Source organism: Saccopteryx bilineata, chromosome 2 (genome assembly GCF_036850765.1).
Source record: "Saccopteryx bilineata isolate mSacBil1 chromosome 2, mSacBil1_pri_phased_curated, whole genome shotgun sequence".
In the NCBI taxonomy this organism is placed as follows: domain Eukaryota; kingdom Metazoa; phylum Chordata; class Mammalia; order Chiroptera; family Emballonuridae; genus Saccopteryx; species Saccopteryx bilineata.
This window is the reverse complement of record NC_089491.1, coordinates 97,684,027-97,698,419: the sequence shown is the minus strand read 5'-3', so window position 1 is coordinate 97,698,419 and position 14,393 is coordinate 97,684,027. Positions and strand designations below refer to the sequence as shown.

The window sequence follows — 14,393 nt, the reverse complement described above, 5'->3', positions numbered from 1 at the left end:
GTTTTCTTTACCGTCTGTCTGAATTCAGTGAGAACCTGCATGTGCATGGCCGCAATGACGATGTTCGCAACTACTGGCCATACAGCAAGAAAGTGTGGAAATCTTGCTTGTGAAAACCAGCTTTGTCTGTTAACATTTTTCCCATCTGTTTTGTCATAATGTGTTTCCTAAAGAATATAAGCCAAGAGCATATTTCTTTAAATGATGAAATCCCAAGGATCTTGCCCTGGCATTGTTTTTCCCTGTGGTGTGACAAGTCTCCTGAGAGTGGGGCCCTCCCTAAGGTGTATTTAAGGTGTGAGATTACTGAAGCTTGTGAAGTCAGTAGTGGGCTGCCAGACATGCATCTTCAGGGCATCCCTCCCTCGGTGCTTTCCCTGAGGACTTACCTGGTAGGAACTGAGTATGGGAGGGAACTGAAAAAAAGGAAAGGTGTTTTTTAAATGTTGCCTGACTGCCTTGGGGGTGATATGAGGAGAAAAGGGATTTTATATAGTTCTGTAATTTATTCATATTACAGATTCAGAGGTGAGGACATTTCAGTTTAAAAGAATTCTGTTTTACTACATAAAGAATCATAGGAGTGCTTTAATTCTTTAAGGACAAATTCTACTTAGTAGTAGGAAACTATGTTTTACAGCACCGAGCCACTGAATAAATTTTCAGTCAGCCCTTCCTGCAAGGTGAGATGAATAAATGTGTGATTGACATCAAGGAAGGCATTCTAAAGGAGAGAGAATTGGGGCTGTTTGCAGCTATGTCACCATATATGTCTGTCAGAAAAGAACACAAATTAACCCTTTAGGGAATTAGAAGGAACACAGATTTGTCAGGTTGAAGATTAGCAACAAGTTGAACATGATAAGTAAAACTAAGTTAAGGTGCCGTGGACCAGTGTGGCTAGTAATTGTCCAGGTTGTGAGAGAGAATGGTGTGGAATGAAGAAATAAACGCAGAGAAAAAGGGTGGGATCAGGAGGTCTCTTTGCAATGCAGAGCTTGCAAAAGCGAGTCTCCACCCCCAAACCGCTTTATTTATAGGGTAAAGTCATTAGCAAATCAACAAGATCTCTGATACAAAGTCACATTTCCAAGGCAACCCAAGAATTTTCCCAAGTGCAGAAAACTCTCCACCCTCCATAACATCTTAACTTCACAAAACAAAGGATAAAAAGAAAACTGCCTTCAGTCTCTCCAAGGGACATGGGGGATGGGATGAGTAGAAACAATTGGGCATCACAGGTAACATGGAGGTGTGGGGAAAGAGCTTAGCCCTTAGTAACTTAATCACTTGCAACTTAATCAAGCAAGATTGGGAGTTAGGCAGCCTGTCAGCTTACTGCCAGTCCCCCACACCTCAAAATATAAACTGCAAGGACCCTGTCAGCCACAGCCTCCAACATTAAGGAAAAGACTGTTTTGTATTTGCATAGTAGTGCTGTCATGTCATCGATTAGGTAAGGCAGTGTTTTTCAACTGCGGGTCCCCCCTCCCCTCTACTTCTGCCAGAAAATTCTGTGCCAGTCTGCGAAAGAGTTAACCTGATGTTGTATGAAGATTGTAGACCCGATAATGACCATAGTCGAATTCACTTATGCTCCTAGTCGAATTCACTTATACTTTAGCGGTCTCTGAAATAAGTCTCCTATTTTCACCAGTTCCCAAGAGCATAAGGGTTGGAAACCACTGAGGTAAGGCATGATTATTACTCCTCCCCTGCAGATGAAAAAGTGAGGTTCAAAGATACTAAATGATAATGGTGGTGGTGGCAGCTACCTTTTATTGAACATTAATTAATTTTTTTCTTGTAGTCATCCATCAGGTCTTTATTGAGCACCTACTATGTGCCAGGCCCTGTTAAGTCTTTGGAGATAGATAATAAACAGTTAATAAACAGTTGACAAGGCAGACAGAAAATGGTGCCTTTGTGGAGCTTACATTCTAGGAGGATGTAGGGCCAGGAGCCGCGACCACCATCACAGCTGCCTGGCCGGTGCAGGTTCCCATTTAATTTGGACAGATCGTAATGAATCAACGGAGCCAAGAACTGGTGCACCATCCTTTATTCCTGCTCACAACCAGCGGGCAAGAAAATACAGCGGGAAAACACTTCCCTTTCCACCATTCAGGGCTCCCAAAGCCACTGACTTTCTCCAGTTTTTTCCTAGAATCAAAGGCCTCACTCAGTCCCCTCTGCACGCCTCCATCTTGCTCCCTGCCTCCTCTGCAAACACATGGCCTCTCTCCCCCAAATAGCCTCCTAGCTCCTTCTTTTAAAACTTTACGGTGTGAAAGCCCTCCCCCAGCACACATTAGTATAACCAAGTCCCTTCCCAAGCATGAAGGCAATCAGCCACCCCATGTGGGCAGCACCATTTCTAATAAAAGTGGGCAAAACCGAACAACACAAATTCCACAAACTTATTTGCCCAACATAAGGGAAGGCAGACAATACATTGGTATAAGTAAGTAAATTATATAATGTGTTAGATGTGTTTTGTTTTGTTTTTCGTAAGTCCTGAGAAGAAAAGTGAAACAGGGAAGGGGAGTTGATTTCAATGGTCAGTAGGGAAACTGGAGGGGTTCTGAAGAGAGGGATGATAGGACCCACTGAAGTTAACAAGATCTTACTGCTATATTGAGAACAAACTGAATTATGAGTCAGGCTCAATTTAGGTCTGTATACAGGCTCTCAGATAATCTTTCAACAACCACCAGGCAGATAGTCTCAGAGATGTTAATAAATGTGCCTAGTAAGTGCCAACAACTCTGTTGAAAATTTGTTTGGGATTTATAACCTTATGTTCAGACTGGCTGCATTTGTGTTTATGTTAGGAGGGAGGAGGCTAAAATTTTGTATATAAGGGCCTCTGTTCTCAATATATGTCTTTTGGATACCAGTGAATGAAGATTTGGATCGAGGATCAGCAAATTCTTTGTACAAAGCAGAACAAATTTGAAAATCTTACTGTGAATAGGAAGATGTGAAAAGTTTCTTGCAAGTGAGGGAATTATAAATGGTGCAGAATCCAATGTAGCTGAGTTAAAATGCATAAAATAACAAGTTTCTTTTGTTTAGCATGAGGCCTTTATTGTTAAGAAGCTGTATGTGTAGTGGTTAAGACAGGGGTCCCCAAACTTTTTACACAAGGGGCCAGTTCACTGTCCCTCAGACCGTTGGAGGGCCGGACTATAAAAAAACTATGAACAAATCCCTATGCACACTGCACATATACAGTGTATACAGCTGTCTGGGATAGTGGAGGCAACAGCGCTGGCTGTGAAGGGTATCATACCTTGCACAGGCCCATCACCACCACCGCTATACAGGCAGCAGTATATACAGTACAGAACCTCTTCCCTCCACTTCCCAGATTGCCGCTCACCATGCTGACATCTTCCATTGTGCAGCCACATAATCCTTTGCGTGGCGCCTTGTTCTGAGAGTAACTGAATGAGAACAAGACGCCGCACAAAGGATTATGTGGCTGCACAATGGAAGATGTCAGCATGGTGAGCGGCGATCTGGAGGAGGGGGTTCCGCACTGTGTATACTGCTGCCCGGTATAGTGGTGGCGGTGATGGGCCTGTGCAAGGTGTGACAGACCCATCACAGCCTGCGCTGTAGCCTCCGCTATCCCAGACAGCGGTATACAGTGTCACAGGCCCAGCACTGCCTCCAGTGCTGTAATCAGGGATGGCAGTGATCAGCCTGTGACACTGTGTATACAGTGTCCTGGACATCTGCAGCAGCAGCGGTGTGCCTCTTCTGTGGGAAGCCTACTGCTGCATGTTTCCCCTATTATAAGATACCTCCCAAACATAAGACAGCCCCCGTCTTTTGGGGGTAAAATTAATATAAGACAAGGTCTTATAATAGGGGAAACATGGTGTGTAGTAATGTGGGGGGAGACTTTTGAGCAAAGGGAGGTTATAGGGGCCATTATGTTGTTGTACATTTGGGGGAAAATGGGGGCTATTGTACTGTGTAGTAATGGTTATAGTGCTTTGCCTTTCTTCGTACTTCTGCTGTTATTTCACACTGCTTCCGGTGATGTGGGGCGCCGCAGCCGCAGACAGTATGTGTGTCATGTGACGTGCTTCCGGAGCCCTGACGCGTGCATCCCATGTCACCGGAAGTAGTACTGTACGTGAGCAATGCCGCGCTTTGTGGCGCTGCCACATACAGTACTCCTGTGCTCCTGTGCTCCTCTCACTGACCACCAATGAAAGAGGTGCCCCTTCCGGAAGTGCAGCGGGGGCCGGATAAATGGCCTTAGGGGGCCACATTCGGCCTGCAGGCCATAGTTTGGAGACCCCTGGGTTAAGAGCACAAACTCTGGAGCTGAATTATGTGGGGTTTCAAATCCCATCTCTACTGCTTCACAGCTATGTGACTTCAGGCAAATTATTTGACTTCTCTTTGCCTCAGTTTCCTAATCTGTGAAATAGGAATAATGTGTAAAACTAAACAAGTCCATACCATATGACCCAACCCAGCATTCATGCTCCCTGGTGAATACCCAAAGGAGCTGAAAAATGTATATTTACATAAAAACCTGTATACAGATGTTTATAGCAGTTTTATCCATAATTGCCAAAACTAGGGAGCAACAAATATTTTTCGGTAGGTAAATTAATAAATTGTGACATATTCAGACAGTGGGATAGTATTCCAAACTAAAAAAAAAAAAAAAAAAAAATAGCTATCAAGCCATGAAAAGACATGGAGGAATCTTAAATATGTATTAACATTTAAGTGATAGAAGCTGTGAAGCCAGTAGCCACGGCCACCATCACAGCCGCCTGGCCCATGCAGGTTTGCATTAGATTTGGACAGACGGTAATGAAACAATGGAGCCAAGAACTGTTGGACCATCATCTTTAATCCTAGCTTGCACCCAGTGGGCAAGTAAAAACACACACTGGGCTCCAAAACCAACTCATTCAGTGTTCACAAAGCCACTGACTTATCCGAGTTTCCTAGAATCAAAGATTCCTAGCTCACCAGACTTACTCACCTCTGTTCCTCATCTCCTTCCTTCTCCCTGCTCAAACTGACTTCTCACTCAGCACTCCACCATCTTGGCTGCTGCTTCTGGCCTCCTCCACGTGGCCTTTTCTGTTCTCCTCTCTACCTTCTCTAATGCCAATCTCAGGAACCAAGAGAGAGCAAACTCCCGGTCTGCCCCACTTTATAGTGTAGAAATCCAAACCTTTAATCCAATATACAAATAGGGAAGTCTCTAATACAAAGTCACCTATCTGAGGCATGATGGGTTTCCTCATGAGAGTGCACCACCCCACATCAAAAAGCGTGGGAGCCCTGGCCGGTTGGCTCAGCGGTGGAGCGTCGGCCTAGCGTGCGGAGGACCCGGGTTCGATTCCCGGCCAGGGCACACAGGAGAAGCGCCCATTTGCTTCTCCACCCCTCTGCCGCGCCTTCCTCTCTGTCTCTCTCTTCCCCTCCCACAGCCAAGGTTCCATTGGAGCAAAGATGGCCCGGGCGCTGGGGATGGCTCCTTGGCCTCTGCCTCAGGCGCCAGAGTGGCTCTGGTCGCAACATGGCGACGCCCAGGATGGGCAGAGCATCGCCCCCTGGTGGGCAGAGCATTGCCCCATGGTGGGCGTGCCGGGTGGATCCCGGTCGGGCACATGCGGGAGTCTGTCTGACTGTCTCTCCGTTTCCAGCTTCAGAAAAATGCAAAAAAAAAAAAAAAAAAAAAAGTGGGAAAGGCTTAGTCCTAAAACCAAGCCCCAGGCTCCAAGGATCCTGCTTGCCCACAGCCCGCCCCCAACACACATTAATATAATTACGCCCATTCCAAGCATAAGGGCAACTAATATCATCACCTGGGAGATGGGCTTCCACGTGGGCAGCGCCATCTTTAACAACGTAAACATAATATATTTTATCTGCCCAACAGAAGCCAGTCTGAAAAGGCTAAATACTGTATGATCCCATCTTTATGACGTTCTGGAAAAGGCAGAACTATGGAAACACTAAAAAGATCAGTGGTTGCTGAGGAGAACAGTGGAAGGAGAGGGATGACAAAGTTGAGCACAGTGGAGGTTTAGGGCAGTGAAACTACTCTGCAGTACTGTAATGGTGGATACAAGTCATTGTACAATTGCTGAAATCCGTAGAATGTCCAACACCAAGAGTGAACCCTAATCTAAACTGTGGAGTTTGGGTACAGATGATGTGTCAGTGTAGTTTCATTGATTGTAATAAATGTACCATCTAGCAGGGCATGTCTCTGAGTCCAGGCCAGTCGATAGCAGAGGCAGCTGAGCATGTGGGGTTGGGGCAGGAAGGGTATAGGGCAATCTCGGTGCCTTCCTCTCAGTTTTGCTAAGAACTTAAAACTGCTCTAAAAAAATAAACTCTATTTTTTAAAATGAGAATAGTAGTAGTACTCATTTAATAGCACTGTGATGAGGATTGTATGAGTTATGATATATAGATTATATGAGTTAGGATATATAAAGTATCTGGAACAGTGCTTGGCATGGAATAAACATACACTGCTCACAAAAATTAGGGGATATTTCAAAATGAATATGAAGCGATAAAATATCCCCTAATTTTTGTGATCAGTATTATTTGTGAATGTGAAAGTATTTATATAGCTTACGTAGGTTAACTCATATACTTGGATTTCCCTCCTCAGATTTTGCTACCATGATTGCTGTATAGAATCTAATGATTTTGACAGCATTTCTTTAAATGTGGACAGAACTGAGGGGAAGCTGGAGGCAGGGGACTTACTGCACCGTGTGCCAAAGTGGGTGGAAGGTCGGAGGTCCTGGTTCTTCTCAGAGTGGAAGGGGAGAGGAGCTGTTCTTGCGGATTTCTGACTCCTCCCGGGTTTCGGCACCAAATGTAAGGTATTTTTCCCCACCAGGGAAGAAAGAAGGGGTGAAGCCACGAAGTGTGGATAAGCAAAAGCTTTATTGAATACAGAGCACATCCCGCCCGATGATGTTCCCTGGTCCCGGGGACAGAGGACAGGGAAGTCGCATGGGGTGACTTGCGTGGGGAATATTTAAAGGGTCTTTAGGGTGGTCGAGCTAATATGACGTGGTGAAATCTCACTGGCTGATGAACAGTCGCTCTTTTCCAAGGGACTCCTGGGAAGTTTCTTTTGGCGTGCATGAGTGTGGGCAGCTCCAGCTAAAGTTCCCGGGTCTGGGTTCCTCATGTGACCTTCCTCCATTGCTGACCACCTTACAGTGATGATTTTTGCTTTTTTGACATATAAAATGATTTACTTAATTTTCCTCAATGGAAACCATAGTGACACTACAATCACTTAGTCATATAATTTAACTAGATGAAAGTCATATAAATTTTGTAAACCCTACTTAACTGAATTAGTAAAGAATGAAGAGTTCTGCCTGACCAGGCAGTGGCGCAGTGGATGAGCGTTGAACTGGGATGCAGAGGACCCAGGTTCAAAACCCCGAGGTCACTGGCTTGAGCGCATGCTCACCAGCTTGAGTACGGGGTCTCTGGCTTGAGCATGGGATCATAGACATTACTCCATGGTCTCTAGATTGAGCCCAAAGGTCGCTGGTTTGAGCAAGGGGTTACTCACTCTTCTGTGGCCCCCCAGTGAAGGCACATATGAGAAAGCAATCAATGAACAACTAAGGTGTCGCAACAAAAAGTTGATGCTTCTTAGCTCTTTCCCTTCCTGTCTGTCTGTCCCTATCTGTCACACACACACAAAATGAAGGGTTCTGTTTAGTTGCCCAGAATGCTATCAAGTCCACAATAAGTGTTACTACTTGAGCCCAGTTCAAATTCCAAATTTTCCTTGATATGTTGCAGCCACCCTAAAGTTGGACAGCCCACTTGTTTGTCTATGCCTGTTTTGTGGCACTAAGAACATACTAACATTATTTGTGTCTACTTTTTATCTTCCTGACAGACTATGAATGTATAAGGGAAAGTAAGTCTTATTTTCCTCTATAATGTCTTTACTATTTGGCACAGCACTGCCCAGTGTCTACTGTCAACTCTCATGTGACCCACATATTCAATTTTAGATTTTCTAGTAGCAGCATTAAAAATTAAAAGGATCAGCCTGATGCCTGCCCAGGCAGTGGCGCAGTGGATAGAGCGTCGGACTGGGATGCGGAGGACCCAGGTTCGAGACCCTGAGATCGCCAGCTTGAGCGCGGGCTCATCTGGTTTGAGCAAAGCTCACCAGCTTGGACCCAAGGTTGCTGGCTTGAGCAAGGGGTTACTCGGTCTGCTGAAGGCCCATGGTCAAGGCACATATGAGAAAGCAATCACATATGAGAACAACTAAGGTGTCTCAACAAAAAACTGATGATTGATGCTTCTCATCTCTCTTTGTTTCTGTCTGTCTGTTCCTATCTATCCCTCTCTCTGACTCTCTCTCTGTCTCTGTAAAAAAAAATTAAATAAATAAATAAAATAAAGGATCAGCCTGACCAGGCGGTGATGCAGTGGATAGAATGCCTGAGACACAGAGGATTTAGGTTTGAAACCCCAAGGTCGCCAGCTCAAACAAGGGCTCATCAGGCTAGAGCACAGGCTCACTGACTTGAGCGTGAGGTTGCTGGCTTGGGCCAGGGGTCACTCGCTCTGCTATAGCCCCCTGGTTAAGGCACATATGAGCAATCAATCAATGAACAACCAAGGTGCCGCAACGAAGAATTGATGCTTCTCATCTCTCTCCCTTCTTGCCTGTCTGTCTTCTAGCTGTTCCTCTCTCTGTCTCTCTCACTAAGAATAAAAATATATATTTTAAAAGATCAGAGAAAATTTATTTTAATGTATTTTATTTAACTCAATGTATCAATATTTCAATGTAGGATGAATGAAAAAAATTACAGTATTTGTGAGACACTATGCATTCTTTGTTTTTGTAAGTCTTCAAAATCTTGTACTTTACACCTACAGCACATCTCAAATCAGTACTAGCCACATTTGACGTACTCAGTAGCCACTAATGACTATTGTGTTAGACAGCAAAAGTCTAACACATTGTAGATGATTTAGTAAATGAGTATCTCATATGGCCCTGGCTCAGTGGACAGGGCATCGTCCTGGTGCACCAAGGTTGTAGGTTTAATCCATGGTCAGGGCACATATGAAAGCAATTAGTGAGTGCACAACTAAATGGAACAGTGAATTGATGCCCCCCTTCTTTCCCCCCTCTCTTTTTCTATGTGTCTCTCTCACAGTTTCTCAGTCTGTCTTCCTATCTCTCTCTCAAATCAGTGAGGGGGAAATGCACATCCCATAGGCAAACTTTCAAAAAATATATATTTTTTTTATCCCAGCAGACAACCATGGCTGCCGGAGTCTTGCCTCAGGATGAACAACCATATTCCACTTTGGTGAATTACAGTGGGCATCCTGCCAATGTGAAAGGTAATCATTCTTTAGTATACTTTTTTTGTCTCTGTGCAAACTAGAGTTTAATAAAACTGTGCGAATGGACATTAGAGAAAAGACGTGATTCTTCATATTGGAATCCCAACTTGCCGGTACTACTTGTGGCCTTTTGTTTATTTCTGCCTGACCGTTTTATACATGTTGAAATTCCTTCTCAGAATCCTGAATAATAATCTTGACCTGTTAAGAATAATGTTAAAAACAATGTCTTCTGCATTATTCTTAGACTGAAGTTATCCATTTGTTCATCTCATCAAATACCTACTTGTGAACCAAACTGTCATATCTTTCTTTGGTTACTTGCAGTGTCACTTGTAAACCACACTCAGAAGCACACTATCCCGGCTTCTCCCGGTTTTTGGTCTCCCTCAGTTACCGTCCCACAGTTCTGATTTTTCACGTGGTACCCCCGAAGGAAGGGCTCTCTAACTTGGACTTTCACTGCCTCTTGCCCCTCACTCTTTCTTACAGTTATAAGTTCTAAGCTGGAAGCACGCCTTGATTTTGCACCTCTTTGGCACTGCAGTCAGCCAAGAGATGCTAATTTTTTTTAATTTTTATTTTTTACAATACCCCTTGCATGATTTTCTTACTGCCCACTCTGGATTTTGCCCAAGTGCACTTTAGTTCTACAATATAGGAAATTTTGCAGGATTTCTCCCCTAAGTATGGATTAGATAAATAAGGAAAAGTAAAGGAGTACAGATCTAAAGGGATTGAAGTTCAATGCTGAGAGTAATTGGTTCCGAGTTGATTGTGCACTTGTTGGGATATAACCACTCCACCAGAGGGCGCTCTCTTTCACCAGGAAAACCTGTGCTTTCCACAGTGACCTTCTTAGGTCTTCCTTGTTCTGTCTGTGCTGTGTCTGACTCTACAGGGACCAATACTGCTGGTCACTACCATTTATGGATAGCTTTTATCAATATGTACCAGACTTACTGTATGTTAGTTTCCCTGGTTTAGAAAGAAGTGCTATCTAAAACAAATGCAATAATGGTGTCTTCTTGCTGCTTCCATTATAGAATGATGTGTTTTCCCTAAGTAACTTTCTAGCTAACAAGTGGAAAAGTCAGATAGACCTTTTCTTATGTAGGAATGTTTCCTCTTAGTGTTTCTCACCGGAGATTCTGTTGGCTTTAGAGGTGGGGCACCTCTTCATTGTGTGGGAGAGCCCCAGCACTGAAGATATTTAGTATCCCTGCCTTGCCATAACTGAATCCAGTAATGTCTCCAAATTACAGTGAGAATCAAAAGCCCTACACATCTCCAGACACCTCCAGGAAGGTTGTAACACCTCTATTGTGATCCACTAGGTAAGCTGATTTTTGCCTTTCCCGAAACCATCTTTTTAATTAACATTGTCCTCATCCTATATATGTAGCTTATTTTTAATCTTGAAAAAAAAATCTGAAAAATAAAAAAATGAATTTATAGCTAACTTTTTCAAAGTGCATCTCATGTATAAAGGTAGTCAGTTATTCTTTATTGGGGTAACATTCCCACTGGGATGGGAAATACTTTTTTAAATGTTCACTAACAAGGCCCTGGACAGATAGCTCAGTTGGTAAGCACACCATCCCAATATGCCAAGGTTGCAGGCTCAACCCCAACTCAGAGTACACACAGGGAATCAACCAATGGATGCATAAATAAGTGGAACAAGTCAATGTCTCTCTCTTTCTCTCTCTTTTTCTCTCTCTCCCCCTCCCTTCCTCTCTCTCTAAAATCAGTAAATAGAAAGCTTAAATGTTTACTAATGAATCATGGGAAAAATTAATTAGGGATATGTAAGTAAAGTATTTAAATTATTTTTAAAGGGAAATAGAAAATTTATCAAGAACTAGCTTTGAGGCCCTGGCTGGTTGGCTCAGTGGTAGAGCATCGCCTGTGTGTGGAGGTCCCAGGTTTGATTCTCAGTCAGGCATACAGGAGAAGTGACCATATGCTTCTCCACCCTTCCTCTTCTCCTCTCTCTCTCTCTCTCTCTCTTTTTCTCTCTTCTTCTCCTGCAACCATGGCTTGATTGGAGCAAGTTGGCCCTGGGCACTGAGGATGGCTCCGTGGCCGCCTCCTCAGGTGCTAAGAAGAGCCCAGTTGAGCAATGGAGCAATGCTCCAGATGGGCAGAGCATCTTCCACTAGTGGGCTTGCTGGGTGGATGCCAGTCAGGGCACATGCAGGAGTCTGTCTCTGCCTCCCCCACTCTCACTGAATAATAATAATAAGAAAAAGAACTACTTTGGAATGAGACATAATATTTAAATCTTGGTTTTTGCTACTGTTTGAAAAATAAAACCTTATTTTGGCAAATTTCAAACATTTGTAGAAGAAGTATACAGAATACAGTAAAGATACCTACGAAGGTACCACCCCCCTTGGAGGCACTACCCCCCCATGTACATACCATCACCCAGCTTTAACAATTTTAGCTCACTCACTTCCTCCACTCCTTCCTGTGCTTCCATTTACTTCATTTTATTCATTAAACACGTCATCATTACCATAACTAAAAAATTAGTAAAATTAGTAACTGTTTTATAGTATCAAATAGCTAACTAAGCACTGCTCAAACTTCTGATGATCTCAGATGTATGTATGTGTGAATCAAGATCCAGCAAAGGTCAATATATTATAATTGGCTGATAACATATCTTATACCTTTTTTTTTTTTTTTTACAGAGACAGAGAGAGTCAGAGAGAGGGATAGACAAGGACAGACAGACAGGAACGGAGAGATGAGAAGCATCAATCATTAGTTTTTCGTTACGCGTTGCAACACCTTAGTTGTTCATTGATTGCATTCTCATATGTGCCTTGACCGCGGGTCTTCAGCAGACCAAGTAACCCCTTGCTCAAGCCAGCGACCTTGGGCTCAAGCTGGTGAGTTTTTGCTCAAACCAGATGAGCCCACGCTCAAGCTGGAGACCTCGGGGTCTCGAACCTGGGTTTTCCGCATCCCAGTCCGATGCTCTATCCACTGTGCCACTGCCTGGTCAGGCTCTTATACCTTTTTTACCTTGGGATTTCCCCTCTCTTTTTTCTTGCAGTTTATTTGTTGAAGAAACCAGGTGTGTTTCACTATAAAGTTTACCACAGTCTTTATTTTACTTATTATATCCACATGATATTTTCTGTAAACTGAATTGGTAGAGGGATGTAGGGCCTAGTCAGGTTGCTTTTTATTAGCAATAATATTTCATGGATAGTGTTCTCTTCAGTCAGGATGCCCATGATGTCTGATTGTCTCTCTTTTTGTGATGTTAGTCATTTTATTTAGAAATAACTTCAGACTTACAGAATAGCACAAGAGAAATTCCTATATACTATTCACCCAGAGACACCCCCCCATTCAAGTTGTGTCAACTGTCCCAGTAATATTCTTTAATAGCAAAAGTGTACTTGTTTTGTTTTCTTGTCTTACAAGAACCATAGTATGTTCTTTCTTGATCTTTATGAGAATCACAGCCATTCTTCTGCAGCATGTTCCTCAGTTCAGGTTTGTCTGCTATTTTGTTATAACAGAATTGAGGTTATGCATTTTGAGCAGAAACATCATAGAAGTGACTCTAGGCTTTTCTCACTGCATCCCGTCACGGGATGCAAGATGTCGTTTTGCCCTGTCACTTAAGATGTGAAGTTTGATCACCTCAGTAAAGTAGTATCCGCCAAAATTGATCCATTATAAATTATTCTTTCTTCCTTCATAATTAATATTTTATGGAGTGAAGCTTTGAGGCTATGTAAATTTCTTGGTCCTCACCCAACTTTTACCCAGTAGTTTTATCATCCATTGAATGTTTCTTTCCTGAATTAATTATTGCTATGATAGATAACTAAATGCAAGTTTTCTAATTCCATCATTCCTTCTGCATTTGACTGTACAGAAGAATTTTCTTCTCTCATTATTTGTTAAGTCTCTATTTCAGTATAGATTTCTGTTTTGTTCAGTGGAATATAATTTTTTTAAATATAATTCTTTACTATAGTTTGTTTTGATGCTCAAATTTTTCCATGTTTGGCCAGTAAGAGACCCCCTCAGGCTGCTAGCAGTAACTTTTTGACATACCCCCACCATTCCTGCATTCCTTGCTTCCTGATGCAGCAAGACCTTTTATTGTCATCTTGAACTTTCCCTCTCCCAACTCTGAAATCAGCCATTTCTCCATAGGGCCTTTGAGTGGGGAACGGTATTTAGAAACCAAGATGGGCTCACTACTGGTTGTGCTCAGTACTACTGGAATGTCATCATTCCCAAGCTCCCTCGGAGGCAAAGCTAGGAAATACATGCTAGTATATATACATGTATATTACTCACTTTTGCATGTACGTTTATTTCTGCTTTTAGATTTTTTTTTTATTATTATTTTTTTTTTTCATTTTTCCAAAGCTGGAAACGGGGAGGCAATCAGACAGACTCCTGCATGCGCACCACTGGGATCCACCCGGCATGCCCACCAGGGGGCAATGCTCTGCCCCTCTGGGGCGTCGCTCTGTTGCATCCAGAGCCATTCTAGCACCTGAGGCAGAGGCCACAGAGCCATCCCCAGCGCCCGGGCCATCTTTGCTCCAATGGAGCCTCGGCTGAGGGAGGGGAAGAGAGAGACAAAGAGGAAGGAGAGGGGGAGGGGTGGAGAAGCAGATGGGCGCCTCTCCTGTGTGCCCCGGCCGGGAATCGAACCCGGGACTCCCGCACGCCAGGCTGACGCTCTACCGCTGAGCCAACCGGCCAGGGCCAGATTTTTTTTTTATAAATAAATTTTTATTAATGTTAATGGGGTGACATCAATAAATCAGGGTACATATATTCAAAGAAAACATATCCAGGTTATCTTGTCATTCAATTATGTTGCATACCCATCACCCAAAGTCAGATTGTCCTCCGTCACCCTCTATCTAGTTTTCTTTGTGCCCCTCCCCCTTCCGCTCTCCCTCCTCCCCTCCCACGCCACCCCTAAC

General features: G+C 43.4%; 1 protein-coding gene across 1 annotated transcript in view; it reads left to right on the top strand.

Moving 5' to 3' along the window:
- PTPDC1 (protein tyrosine phosphatase domain containing 1) overlaps positions 1-14,393 on the top strand; it is a 99,032-nt gene that overhangs the window by 35,423 nt on the left and 49,216 nt on the right. Inside the window, exon 2 of the mRNA XM_066257435.1 lies at positions 9,321-9,411. Coding sequence (XP_066113532.1) covers positions 9,321-9,411 — 91 coding nt within the window. The remainder of the gene's footprint in view (positions 1-9,320; positions 9,412-14,393) is intronic.